At 46.2% G+C, this 14,618-nt stretch overlaps 1 protein-coding gene across 1 annotated transcript in view; it reads left to right on the top strand.

Moving 5' to 3' along the window:
- SERPINE2 (serpin family E member 2) overlaps nucleotides 1–14,618 on the top strand; it is a 75,700-nt gene that overhangs the window by 44,476 nt on the left and 16,606 nt on the right. The window contains exons 2-4 of the mRNA XM_081242939.1: nucleotides 1,716–1,996; nucleotides 5,330–5,557; nucleotides 11,390–11,587. Coding sequence (XP_081099065.1) covers nucleotides 1,738–1,996; nucleotides 5,330–5,557; nucleotides 11,390–11,587 — 685 coding nt within the window. The 5' untranslated portion in view covers nucleotides 1,716–1,737. The remainder of the gene's footprint in view (nucleotides 1–1,715; nucleotides 1,997–5,329; nucleotides 5,558–11,389; nucleotides 11,588–14,618) is intronic.

Raw genomic sequence — 14,618 nt, 5'->3', positions numbered from 1 at the left:
CGTAGAGAGGAAGGCAAGGGAACACACGTGCCATTTTGCCCAATGCTGTCCTGGTGCCCTTTCTTTCCCTGGAGCACATGGACGTTGTTTCCCCTCGCTCCAGGCCTCCTCTCTAAAAGGTTCCCCTCTTTCTTGTTCTCTGCAGACACCCCCAACTTCCCCCATGTAAATGCACGTAACAGGAGGACAAATTGTTTCCCGGGGAAACTTGTGCCGATCAGAAGCTCGGGTCTATAAGGGAGGAACCAAATTAGCCACATCTCAAATTCTGCTTTTGTTTTACCAGCTGCCGCTTCTAAGTTCTTATTTAATGAAAGTGTTTGCTTTTCCATAAACACATGTAAATTTCCTACCTCTTGCTTGTCACAGCCAAAGAAAGCTCAGTAAGTGGTAATCAAGGAAGAAAGCCTATTTCAAAAAAAATCACTGTAATTGAGAATATCAGTGTAAACAACGCCATCTTCACAGTTGACGGATTTGCCAATTGTTCTGCCCTCTTGTAGATTAAAGGGTGTCACTTAAGTTTATTTTCATTAACAATTCATTAATTAAGAAAGTTATATATATGGTAAAAAAAAGAAAGCGTGTAGTTATAAGATAATCACAGCAACCCAAGGGATTCACTCCCTTATTTCTAACTCTCCAGTGCCTTCTTTCTTTTTTTTTCTTAATTTATTTGATCGCACTGGGTCTTAGTTGCAGCTCACCAGCTCCTCAGTTGCAGCACGTGGACTCCTTAGTTTTGATTCGTGGGCTCCTTAGTTGTGGCTCACCAGCTCCTTAGTTGCGGCACGTAGCCTCCTGAGTTGTGGCATGCGAACTCTTAGTTGGGGCATGCATCTGGGATCTAGTTCCCTGACCAGGGATCGAACCCGGGCCCCCTGCATCGGGAGCGCGGAGTCTTAACCACTGCACCGGCGGGGAGCTCCCTCCAGTGGTTTCTCATGACCCCTAGAATGAAATGCAACAGCCATACCTGGTGTGACAGGCCCTTCAGGATCTGGCCCCTTTTTCTTCTTCATCTCCTCCCCAACCTCTCCCCTTCACGTCCCTTACATCGCTGGCACACCAACCTCCAACAATCCACCTTGGTTCCCACCTCAGGGGCTCCGCCCTGCCGTCCTTCTGCCTGGCACATCCTTCCCCCCTTTCTCGTCACTCAGCTCTCGGCATGCGTGTCCCTCTGCAGAGGTGGCCTCCCTGCCTGTCCTGTCCCATGCTCTCCCACTCCATTCACTCACATCACCGTGTCTTACTGTTGTGGCCTGATCCCTCTCTGAAATGACTTTATTGCCTCCTGGTTTATTTTCTGTCTCCCCTCTAGAATATAAACTCCAGGAGGGCAGGGGTCTTGGCCATCTTACTTACATTTCTATGCTCAGCACTTAGACAAGTGCCTGGCACACAGTAGGCTCTCAGTAAATTTTGGTGCGATTGCATGAAGGGTAGTAACAAAGATGAAATAATGATTAGAATTGTGTCTGGAACAGAGTTGGGACCAGCAAGTGGAAGCTTCCTTCCTCTCGCTCCCGATCCCCCTAACAAAATATATATAAAGGAAAACAATCTAATCTACACTGTTGTGTCTTGCATATATTAAAGACATTCAGTTACACTGCATAGAGTAAATTCTATCTAGCTGAGTACAAAGTAGCCTCCAAAAAAAGTATTCATTAAATGTAGAATGTAAATATTTTCTTGATTTCATTTTTCAGGTTGTCCTTGCCAGAAGGAACCATGAATTGGCATTTTCCCTTTTTCCTCGTGGCCACCGTGACATTGCCCTCTGTGTGCTCCCAGTTCAACCCCCTGTCTCTGGAGGAACTAGGCTCGGACACAGGAATCCAGGTGTTCAATCAGATTGTCAAGTCCCGGCCTCATGACAACATCATCGTTTCCCCCCACGGGATTGCGTCCGTCCTGGGGATGCTTCAGCTGGGAGCCGACGGCAGGACCAAGAAGCAGCTCACCACGGTGATGAGATACGGCGTGAATGGTGCGTGTGCCTGGTCCTGGCTGGTGGGCCTTGCGGGAGTCCCAGTCTGGAGGGCCCCAGGCTTGGTCTTTGCTTACCACACCGAGGTGCAGAGCAGCAGGGAGGGGTCTTGCTGGTGCCCCCTGGGCTTGAGGGCCAGTCTCCTCTAAGGCACAGTGGCAATGCTAGGAGTTAGGAGAGCTGGGATCTGGTCTCCGTTCGGTAGCTGTGGGGCTTTGGGCAGTCACTTGACCCCTTGAATGCCCCTGTTTTCTCATGTCTAACAAGAAAACTTCCCATCTGTCCCCCCTCTACGTTGTACAGGGCTCAGAATGCATCATGGCTATGAACGTACTTTTAAATCCGTAATCTGGGGAGGTGGGTGGGTGTGACCATGGAGGGCAGCCCGGGGCAGCCTTATGCTGATGGAACCGCTCTGCGTCTCAGTTGAGGTGGCGGACGCACGGATCTCCATGGGGGGTAAAATTGCATAGAGCCACACACACACACACACACGCACGCACACGCACACGCATACATATGTAAAACAAGTGAATGAGCTCTGGGGACTGCACCAGTGGCAGTTTTCTCATTGTGGATCTGTACTACCATCATGCAAGGTACTACCATTGGGGAAACTGGGTGAAAAGTGGAAATATACGGGACCACCTTGTATATTGTTTTGCAACTTCCCGTGATTCTATCATTATTTCAAAATAAAAAGCTATAAAGGAAGTTTGTTTAAAAGTAAGGCCCAGGGCTTCCCTGGTGGCTCAGTGGTTAAGAATCCTCCTGCCAATGCAGGGGACATGGGTTCCAGCCCTGGTCCAGGAAGATCTGACATGCCACAGAGCAACTAAGCCCGTGCGCCACAACTACTGAGCCTGCGCACCACAACTACTGAAGCCCACGCACCTGGAGCCTGCGCTCCACAACAAGAGAAGCCCCCGCTCGCCGCAACTAGAGAAAACCCGTGCGCAGCAAGGAAGCCCCGACGCAGCCAAAAATAATAAATTAATTAAATTAATTAATTAAAACAAAAATAGTAAGGTCCAATAGGAATGGTTTCGTTTTCTTGAAAGAAAGCCCCGTTTTAATTACGTGTTTAAGCTTAAGAGCTTACATCTCCTAGTGTTGTCACTCAGCTTTAGCTCAGGTTTCTCACCCGAGCCCCTTCCACAGTGCTGGGCATGGGCCAGCGCTAGCCTTGGAGCCCTTCCTTGGCACCAGCCTGCGCCGTGACCTTGACAAGTCACATCTGACATCCAGGTTTTAGTTGCTTTATTGGGAAGGGAGGACGTTTTCCCACCCACGTTCCTCCATTCCCACTGGCCATAAAGTTCTAGGAATCTTGACAACGTTGACGCCTTTGCTGGGAGAGGAGGAAAGACAGGGGTTTGTGTACTTCGGGGCTCCCCTTGGCACCCCAGTTCGATCCTTCTCAGTGTAGCCCCCGGGGGCTGCCAGCACGAGATGCCCAGCTGCCCCGCTCTGTTTACAGGGCATTAAACTTTTGCATGAGTTTGCAGTTTGTTCACCTGTTGGAAGCACTGGGGGACTAAATATTCGGAACACACCGTTATGCCCTTGCTTGGAAGCCCACAGAACCCTTGGTGATTTATAACTTCATAGGGAATCACCCACGGGGCTCCTGGCCTCTCCCAGTGCCCTCCAGGCCCTGTCGGCCAGCACCATTCCAAAAGAGCAACTGGATTGTCATTGTGTGTCTTCCTGCTGAGCCACATTCATTTTAACCAGTGTTTCTAAAGTTTTGACAATATTGGTCTGTTGGCAACTCCCCCCAAACCCCATCTTTTCTTCCTCCAAAATCACTAGCAGTCGAGTTGTGGAATGACTTCAGTTCACATGACAGACTCTTCGGGGGAGCCCGGGTGGGTTTTCAGGCCCTGGTTTGGGCTCGGCCTCTGAGAACTCAAGACAGCAGCACTCTGGTTGAGGGCAGAGGCAGGACAGTCTGGGGCACAGGAGGAGGGTCTGCCCTGATCTTTTCTGGGCAGGAGACTGGGGACCGTGGAGGAGGTGAAAGGGACAAAGTGCCGGGATTGGGCTCTGAAGTCTGCTGGTCCCTTCATTGTACAGCGTGCCTGCCCCCTCCTACTGGGCCTGCCCCCACAGAACCCGTGAGGGGTGCAGTCTCCAGAGGCCTCACAAAGGCCAAACCTTTGGGGCTCTTACCTGCCATTATTTAAGAATGACAGAAATAAAGACACAGACCGACTAGAGAATGGAGTTGAGGATATGGGGAGGGGGAAGGGTAGGCTGGGACAAAGTGAGAGAATGGCATGGACATATATACACTACCAAATGTAAAATAGATAGCTAGTGGGAAGCAGCCGCATAGCACAGGGAGATGAGCTCGGTGCTTTGTGACCACCTAGAGGGGTGGGATAGGGAGGGTGGTAGGGAGGGAGATGCAAGAGGGAAGAGATATGGGAACATATGTATATGTATAACTGATTCACTTTGTTATAAAGCAGAAACTAACACACCACTGTAAAGCAATTATACTTCAATAAAGATGGAAAAAAAAAAAAGAATGACAGGTCAGCTCTCCAGGGGATCGTCAAGGTGACTCTGCCGGTTGTTTTAGGACAGTGTCATTTTGAAAGGACCCCAAGCGAGTAAGACAGATCTGTAATTTGAGCTCTCTGTAGGAACACATTTCATCCTTTACAACTTATTTCCCTCTTTTCCATGCTCTGAAACTAAATGGAGCATGTATGAATAGCCTGTGTAAAATAAAGCTTACATTGCCATAAAACGAATTCCCTTACTTTGTGAGCTTCGTATCAAGTAAAAATCACCTTGTTCTTGGATGGTGGCACATGGCCATTTTTTATAGTCTTTCGGACGCTCAACTTTATACCTTTTTTTCCCCAAAATAGAGAAAAATCGTGTTGTGGAATCTTTGGCAAGAAAGGAAATAGCACTGAAGATTGTTAAGAAAGAGAGACGCATTAGGAAAAGTCCTTTGGTTTATTTCCCCGTGGCTACGTAAGAGCTTTCTGGTCTCCCTATTGACCTGGTGCCAGGAAAGCCTTCCAGGAGAGCCAGGTCTACTTGGGGAAGTTGTGGAGAAGGCCTGGAAGTTGCCTGCTTTGAGGCTGGAAGTGCAATTGATCTTTAGGGGCTATTAATAGTTATACTTCATTCTACGCCCTCCCTTTTCTTAACAGAAGGCCACTGAGAAAGCAGATGATTTCGTCTCTTGCTACTTGTACTAGTTTTGTTTATACTGTTCTTATTTGTCATAATATAGAAGATATTAAAAAAAATAATAACCTTCCTACATTCTTGCGGAAATATTGCTGCATTTTCTCCTTTCTCCTTCAGGAGTCGGTAAAGTGTTAAAGAAGATCAACAAGGCCATCGTCTCCAAGAAGAATAAAGATATTGTGACGGTGGCCAATGCCGTGTTTGTGAAGAATGGCTTTAAGATGGAAGTGCCTTTCGTCACGAGGAACAAAGACGTGTTTCAGTGTGAAGTCCGGAACGTGAACTTCGAAGACCCCGCCTCCGCCTGTGACTCCATCAACGTGTGGGTTAGGAACGAGACCAGGGGTGAGTGGCCACGGTTCCCGGGAATGAGCGGGCGTCATTTTCCACCTTGTGAATGAAAGCTGAGTTCGGCTCTGAGACCCTCACCGGGGCCTGCGTGTCCAGTGGCCCTTCTGTTGTGAAAAGCCTGGACCCACTGACTGCTCCGCCCTTTCTCTCTCAGAGCCCCAGGGCTCAGTCCGCCTTCCTACCCTTTTCCTGCCGCCATCACCTGTGCCCCCTGGGGACTTGTCTCCCTGTGGCTCTCGGGCAGCAGGGCGGAATACCGCTCTGCAGACTCTCTTCTTTCTTCGCAGCATCTCATCTCCGGAGTCCCTGCCCACAGGCCCTTGTTTGTTTCAAAGGTTTTAGTGCTCATTCCTTCCTACTCTGAATCCACATTCCCTTTGCCCAGAATGTGCTTCTCAGCCTTTAAGATTTGGGATTGAGCTCTCCCCACACCTTCCTTGCCACTTTCTTTGTACATTGAAGTATAATTTATGTACAATATTATGTAAGGTACAGGTGTACAATGCAGTGATTCACAATTTTTAAAGGTTATACTCCATTTATAGTTATTAGAGAATACTGGCTATATTCCCTGTGTTATAAAATACATTCTTTTTTTTTTTTTTTTTTTTTTTTTTTTTTTTGCGGTATGCGGGCCTCTCACTGTTGTGGCCTCTCCGCTCCGGACGCGCAGGCTCAGCGGCCATGGCTCACAGGTCCAGCCGCTCCGCGGCATGTGGGATCTTCCCAGACCAGGGCACGAACCCGTGTCCCCTGCATCGGCAGGCGGACTCTCAACCACTGCACCACTAGGGAAGCCCTACAATACATTCTTGTAGCTTGTTTTTTTTTTTTGCGGTACACGGGCCTCTCACTGTTGTGGCCTCTCCTATTGCAGAGCACAGGCTCCGGATGTGCAGGCTTAGCGACCATGGCTCACGGGCCCAGCCGCTCCGCGGCATGTGGGATCTTCCCAGACCGGGGCGCGAACCCGTGTCCCTTGCATCAGCAGGCAGACTGCGCCACCAGGGAAGCCCTTGTAGCATGTTTTATATATAATAGTTTGTTCCTCTTAACCCCCTGCCCCTATGATGCCCCTCCCCCTTCCCTCTCCCCTCCCCTTCCTCGCTTGTTGCTTCTGTCGTCCCAGGACGTAGGTGCCCCCTCCGGTTATGATGTGCATATGCTTATCCATACTGCACCCTTCGTTAGAGCACATCCACACTGTGTGATTACTTGTGTACGTGCATCTCTCCCTCCACGAAAGTGAAGAAATGTCTAACATCAGTGTTTTTAGCCTGTTGATTTGTAAACTTCAGGTTCAGGTGGAAACATTCAGAGGGAGAGGTAGGTCCAGAACATCGGAGGAAATTTAAGGCTAGAAATAGAGATTTGGGATCCATTTTTCACCAAAGGGGAGAGTTAAAGTCACAAGAGTGGAAGCAAAAGGGACTCAATAAGGAGAGTAAGCCCAAAGACAAAACTTGGGGAAACTCTGGCTTTTCGGGTCATGTCTCTCAAACGTGGTTCCTGGGGCGGGTGTTTAGAATGCAGATCTCTGGGGAATTCCTTGGTTGTCCAGTGGTTAGGTCTAAGCACTTTCACTGCTGAGGGCCTGCATTCAATCCCTGGTCAGGGAACTAAGATCCCAAGCCAAAAAAAAAAAAAAAAAGAATGCAGATCTCTGGACCCCAATCTACTGAGGCAAAATCTCTGAGGCAGGGACCTAGCATTCTGCACTGAAGCAAGTCCTCCCCCAGTCTCCCTCTAGACTTGTAGATGTGAATATTTGCAAACCATGTGAGGGGCTAGAGAAGAGCCGGATGGAGAATGCTCTGGAAGGTGGAGGAGAGCCAGCATGTGGTTTTGGTAAACCTGTGACATCCCTTTTCAACAGGATCCTGCACGGAGCAACCTGGGCTCCCTTCCTGAAACCACGAAATGATCAGGTGGACTGAGCCGTGGGGCTCTGAGAGAGAAAGGGCGGAGCAGTCAGTGGGTCCAGGCCTTTCACAACAGAAATGCAGGAGACCAGCAAATGGGAGGGGGTCAGTGTGTTTTTCTGAGCCTGTAGGGCTAAGAACAGAGGTAGGAAGCTGATGGCCCTCAGATGCTGGTAGCTGCATGATGTGACGTGTCAGCGCCCACCCAGCCTTCTTCTTTGCTGTGTCCTGGGAGTAGTAAGTCCCTCAGGATGCCGCCCGACCGTTTCAAACCACTTGAACACACACTGACTCAATGCATTTCTCACAGCAACCGGGGAAGGGAAAACAATGAGGTTAGAAAAGTGATTTTCAACCCTGCAGACCTAACTCCCGCTGTTAAACAAAGATTTTCACTCTGTTTACTCTCTTGAAATGAAATTCATAGCTCATATAACCTATGCACATGTACACAAATTTTTAAAAAATTAATATAATGCCAAACTGTAATACCAGGAAAAACAAAAGTTATTTATAGATGTAGTTCAGTAGGTAAACCCTTGGGTACAGCCACTCCTGAATACGCAACAGTCAAATTCTTAGAATAAGAATTGACATTCACGTTGACTGTGAATTGACAACCACAAAAGCAGACCGAGACAGGCACGCTGCACAGGCGACACAAAAACCACGGGCTGTGTTACCATCGTTGAGGCAGTTTTTGCTAAAACGCTGCAAAACTCTTGGTAAATTTCCGAGCAAAACAAGTACAGGCTCCACTTGGTTTGCGTGGTAGTCACATTCCTGACAAATTCAGCATACATTAAAAGTATGCAAAATAAAAGATACTTTGTGTTTACACCGGAAAAAGAATAAGGTTCTGGGCTCAGATGACAAGCAGCAGGTTTCTCACGGACGTGACTATGCAGCAGGGCGTTTGAAAGCAGGACAGTTCATTGTTTGGGCTGTTTTGAACACTGCAGGACGTGTAGCATCTCTGGCCACTGTCTTTGCAACGAGAAACACTCCCACAAATTTCCAAACTGCCCGCTCAGAGGCGCTTGTGTATATGCGAGGTGTCAGAAGGACCCTGGTGATCAAACTGTCCATGTGTGGAAGACTGCTGCGTGATGACAGATCCTGCCCTGCGGAGAGTGGGGGAGCCTTTCCAGTGTGCTAGGGATGTGGTGATGGCCTGGCTGGGGCTGCCCTGCCACCGCTCTGCGGCCTCAGCCCCAACCATGCGGGCTTCCTCCCAACTCTCATACTCGCCATCCTCTCTCCAGTCACAGAACACCCCCCCCGCCCCCTCCCCCGCCCCGGTGCATCCTGCTATCTGGAATGCTTTCCTTCCCCGTAGCCCTTTGCCTATTCATTTCACACTATCTCATGAATGGCACAATAGTTACAAGCATGAGTGCCCAGTTTGAACCTCAGTTCTGCCACCTGCTGGCTGTGTACCATTAGGCAGGTTACTTAACCTCCCTGTGCGTCAGCATCCTCCTCTGTAAAATGGAGATATAGTAGTGGTACCTACTAGAACTGTTAGAATAACATTAAGGTTGTTATGGGACTATAAATACTAAGCACAAGTCATTTAGCAAGGTGGTTGGCACTTTGCAAATGTTCAACGAATGTGAGCTATTTTTATAGCCATTGGCTCAAGTAATACTTCCTCAAGGAATCCATCCATCCCTGACCTCATCCACCAGACCAGATCCCCCTCTTATTTGCCCTCACATCCTTAAGTACTTTCACTTGAAGATATTTATTACAATTGCATTTCCAAGTCACTTATACCAGCCTCCACTTCCCTCTAATCTATAGCTTTTGGAAGGGCGGGTTTTATTTTTATTTTGTTTTGTTTTCTCAGGTAGACATCAAAGACTGGATACATGGATGGATGGATGAGTAGGTGTGTGGATGGATGGGTGGATGGGTGATGGATGCATGTTTATGGCAGTTATTGATGGCAGGTCCCCCATGTGCCTCCTTGCCTCTAAACCATGCATCTCTTACACTTCTCTTTGATCCTTTCTGTTTATTTCTTTGTGCCCCCTTATTATATCTTAGTTCTACCAGTGGCGACAAGAGGCTTTATTTACCTTAGGAAAAAAGGGCAGAAGAGATTCCTTCAGACTCTCGGTGTGCAACAACAGAATAGTGAACCTAGAATCTTGGTGTGATTTTTAAAAGATGAATGACAGGGTTCTTGCTCTTGTGCAGCTCACAGTTTAGTTGAGGGAGACAGATGCTACATTTGGCTAGAATAAAATACCGCAGTGTAACGGTGGTGCTGAGCATTGGGCTTTATGGAAACTCTAGGAAATAGGGAGGAGTGACAGAGAAGAGATATAAGAAGAGGGGACCACTGAGCTATGTCTCAAAGGCAAGTAGGAATTGGACTGGGTAATGGTCCCAGGAAAGGCAAAACACAGCCTTCGCTATTGGGAAACCAACTCTCAAGAGCTTGCTATCACTGGAGCACAGAGTTCTCACTTCCTTCCCACAGGACAGAGTCTGTTCACAGAAGTCGCTTTGCTTTGAGCGATGGCTATTTATATCGTATGTATTTTCCTTCCAGATCCTGATGTAAGGTGGCATTGGTGCCCCCTTGTGTAAGTAATGAGCAATGATGACACTGACTTGCTGGGCGCCCTGTGGGTCAGGGAATCCTCCAAGTGTGCTTCTTTACCATGACTGATGTAAACATCTGTTTATTGTACCTCCAAATCTTCTTGAGCTTCATTTCAAAGAACTTAAAGCTCTCTCTGCTGAATCAGATATTCTTGCTTCTTCAGAAGCTGTTGGTTTTATTCTCATCATTTAATGTATTGTAACTTGCATTTATATTATGAACATTTTTAAAAAGTTGGACTAAAAGCTACACTGAACTAATTTTTAATAGCTTTAATGTTAGTGATCTCTCTTAAACCCATACGCACACGCACACGCACACACACACACACACACAGACACAAACACAAACACACAGTTAAATCTTCAAAAACCAAGCAAAAGGAACCTAAATGAAAATTCAAAGCTTCAAGCACAGGTAGCACTTTAGAAGGATCTTTGTGACTTCACAAGAACATCCTGAAATTGCAACAGTTGTGTGTGCCTAATTCCTGCACAAACAAGCTGGACCATACTGATATCTTGTGAAGAGCATCTTCCTTAACAATTAATTATTCTAGGAGAGACCCCATTTCTTTTTATCTCTATAATATGAGCCTAAATGGATCCCTGACCCATAAATATAGATACCAATTTTAGTCTCAACTTTTCTTTAAGTAGCTGTATAATAATCAGGGATTCCAAACTAATGCTCAACATTCCTAAAATCTTAAGAGAAAGTAAGCATTTGCCTTTGATAACATTACACAGGCTGAAGTGTTCCTTTATTTTTAACTGGGATTAAATCAACCCAGTGGTTACAACAAAGCAACACGACAACTGTTTATCTTGTGCCGACCAAAAGCCCTCACTGGCAGTCATACATGTCAGTTATTATCAAAAACAGAGAAATTAATCATGAATTAAGTATAGCTTATGCGGATGAGCAAAATGTTCTTAAAATATGGGGTTTATGGGAAATTAGTTATAAAAGAATTTCTTGATGAAAAGTTTGGTAACCCTAAATAGAGGGTCTCTGAAGTCTTTTCCGGTTCTTTGATTTTTAACTTGTTTTCAGCTTTTAATTTTTAGTGAGGAAAAAAAGTAGAAGGGACAAGAGGATATTGTAAACATTCTTCTAAAAATCTTTGAAATTTTAAATTTTAAAAATCTTCGAAGTTTTAAATTTTACAAATCTTTGAATCTTAAAATGTCTCAGATTTTTCATTCCCCCCTGATCCTGCAGCTGCCTTTTGCCCCCAGACGGACTGCCAGTCCTGAGTGTCCTCTGTGTCTGTTCTCTGCACAGGTATGATCGACAATCTGCTGTCCCCGGATCTTCTCGACGGTGTCCTCACCAGACTGGTCCTGGTAAATGCAGTGTATTTTAAGGGTTTATGGAAATCACGGTTTCAGCCTGAGAACACAAAGAAGCGCACGTTTGTGGCAGCTGATGGGAAATCCTACCAAGTGCCGATGCTGGCCCAACTCTCCGTGTTCCGGTGCGGTAAGTTCACACTTAGTGAGGCTCTGTCCTAGAATGTGCCAGCCGCAGAAAGGCCCTCGGGTGCTGTCACTTAGTTCAAGAGCAAATCTGCCTTTTTATATTTTATAAAGGGCAGGGGAGGAGAGGGCAGGATTTTTTAAAAGCTCATGGTAGGTCTTTGCATTATTTACAAAGGTTATGTATTAATGTATAACACATGTAACGCTTTTAGGTTGAAATTTAAAGATGACAGGACAGTTCACAAAATGAGAAGTATAAATGGACATGAAACGTATTGCATGCATTATCAAGTCATCATTAGCAAATCAATCAATCTTGATCAATCATCAATCTTACATTACCAAATCAAAAATAAAAGTAAAAATTAGATTTCTTTTCCACTGATTAGATTATCAAAAATTACGAAGATTGACAAAGCCCAGTCGTGGCTCTGGTATGGGGGGCACGTGGCACCCTTGGGTGCTGTTGGTGGTGGGGAGCCATGGCCTGGAGGACTTTCTAGAAGCCCCGCCTCAGCAGTCTCACGCCAAGGAATTTATAATATGAAGATAATCATACACTAGCAAATAAATAGAAGCCATATATGTACATGTAGTGGAACACACATGATAATTAGATTTATATAAGTAGAAAGTTATATAATATGTGGTTGATTTCAGAAAACAAGTTACAGAACAGCAGATGCTGTTTCATCTCATTTATGTAAAATACTTTCTATATATTCATACAGACATGTCTTGGAGGATGTTCAATAAAATAAGTGGTAGTATTTCAAATGATTATTTTTCTTTGTTTGAGTTTGAAATTTTTTTTAAGGAACATGTGTCAGTTTTACAGTTGGGGGAAAAAGAAAATGACCCATCTCTGTAGTCATTACCACACATAGGTAACTAAGGCTGGTGACTGTTTTTTAAACCTACTTTCGTTGAAGTATCAGTGGTCCAGTTTAAGTTAAACTTCTTTTTCTTCTATAAGTTAGCCTTTATGTCTCCAATCTATATGTGGACGTGTGGGTCCCAAGTATTCCCTTTGCATATACAGTATATGTTAGATCAAGCATTGCTCAACATTTCTCCAGCTGCCTAATTCTTTAAAATAAGAAATGACTCATACTAGGGACACAGTTAAGTCATTTTCCTTCTCCCATGTCTTTCATCAAACTTCCAGGTAGAATTTTGTCATTCACTTAATAAATTTTTTCAAGATAATATGTATTTAAAAGCCCTGCAGAGGGACTTCCCTGACAGTCCAGTGATTAAGACTCTGTGCTCCTGATGCAGGGGGCCCCGGTTTGATCCCTGGTCAGGGAACTAGATCCCGCATGCCGCAACTAAGACCCGGTGCAGCCAAATAAATAAATAAATATTTTTTTAAAAGTCCTGTAGAAAGGTAGCATGCTAAGTAACTGAGACCAATGAAAGGCTATTTTTGTCCAGAACTCATTCTCAGATTACGTTGCCCAGGAAGACGTCATGGAATTTTATCATGGCCACCAGGTCCTATCCGAAGCACAGTTATTTTATTTTAGGTCAATCTTTGTACACAATCTAATAAAACAAAACGCGAGAAGGCCTCATTTACTGTATGTTTCTGTTGCTGAAAAATAATGAATAAGTCAGTAAAGAATAAATCAGCAAGGCTTCTATAGGTATTCCCATGAAAGATTAAAATGTTTGTATTTGTAGGAATGGAAGATGCTTTTCTTGAGTATATAGGATGTTCCCAGAGAGGGAGTTACATATCCAGGTGGCTTTTCAATTAAGAACTGATTTGTCTAAGAATTTGTGGCGTGCCTTATGGAAAGTAAGACACAAATACATTCTTATGGTCCAAGATTCAAACTCCACAGCTGCACAGTGTGGGAGATCTCTTCCCCCGCCTTCCCTGATTCATGCCCTCCCTTCTCCACCCTCTTCTGCACCCGCAGTAGACTGCATCAGTGGGCTCCCTTTTCCCCGGCTTCCTGTTGGTTGGCTAGTGGGGTGAACCAGCAGGTGATGGGGTAAGGGAGGAGAGTAGGCTTGGACACTGGCTTCCCAGCCCCTTCCTTGCATCGCCAGGGCCGCAGCATCCCTCCACCAAGGTCTCCGGCCATCAGGACCTGCCCAAGGGCCCTTTTTCTCTGGGCCACCAGCCCCTACCCTTGGCCCTCCCAGGCTAAGGCTGGTAATGGTGCCCCACTGTTTGTAGCCCAGGGTACCATCCTTAATGGCTCCTCTGTACCCTATCCTTGCCTTATAAGTGGTCCCTTCATTAAACTCTGCTGAATTGACCCAGTCTGGTGTCCTGTCTGTTAGCTGTCAGACCTTGATTGATCTGCACTGAATTCAGAACAGAACGTGAAAGTCCCCTTGCTCTCATTCCCTGCCAAGTAAACACTGTAAGTGGTCTGGGACCATCCTTCCTGCCCACCCCTTTCTACGGTGTCATGGGTTTTTACTGAGTAACTTGGGACTGGAACCCAGCTCCTTTGTGGCCCAGGAGACAGAGTCCAGTGGTGTCATCTGCTCCCAGGTTTCCCTCTTTGGCCGGCAGAGCAGTTTGTCATGGAAAGACGAGGCAGGTTTTTCTTGTGGAGAAAGTTCAGCAGTCTGCGGTGGCCCCAAGAAGTCATTTGTTTTCATGACCATAGACCACACAGCTGGTCACCCATTTTCGTCCTGTCTCACCGCAGTCTGACCAGCCAGGGATGGGAGGCAGGTGGTCCTGATAGCTGAGCCAGGCCAGGCTGCCTGAACTCACTCACTCAGCCTCTGGTGCCACCTGCCCAGCGCCTCGTGAGACCTCAGCCAAGCCTCGCCATCTTTGGTCACTTTGCTGAAACACTGTCTTTCCATTTACCTATTTTTCAGCCTTCCTGACTTTTCCTCCAAGATATCATCAAGGTCTCTGAGAGGATTTCCTTAATAACATTAAGGGAGAGGGTAGAAAATAGGAGGGGAAAACTCTTCTGACTTAAGCCCCATAAAGTGTAAGCACTTTGAGGGCAGAGACTTTTCCATTAAAAAAAAAAGCCTTAAAAATTAGTAGA

The sequence above is a fragment of the Mesoplodon bidens genome (assembly GCF_964165515.1).
Source record: "Mesoplodon bidens genome assembly, chromosome: 8".
Lineage (NCBI taxonomy): Eukaryota > Metazoa > Chordata > Mammalia > Artiodactyla > Ziphiidae > Mesoplodon > Mesoplodon bidens.
This window is presented reverse-complemented; position numbering and strand designations above follow the sequence as displayed.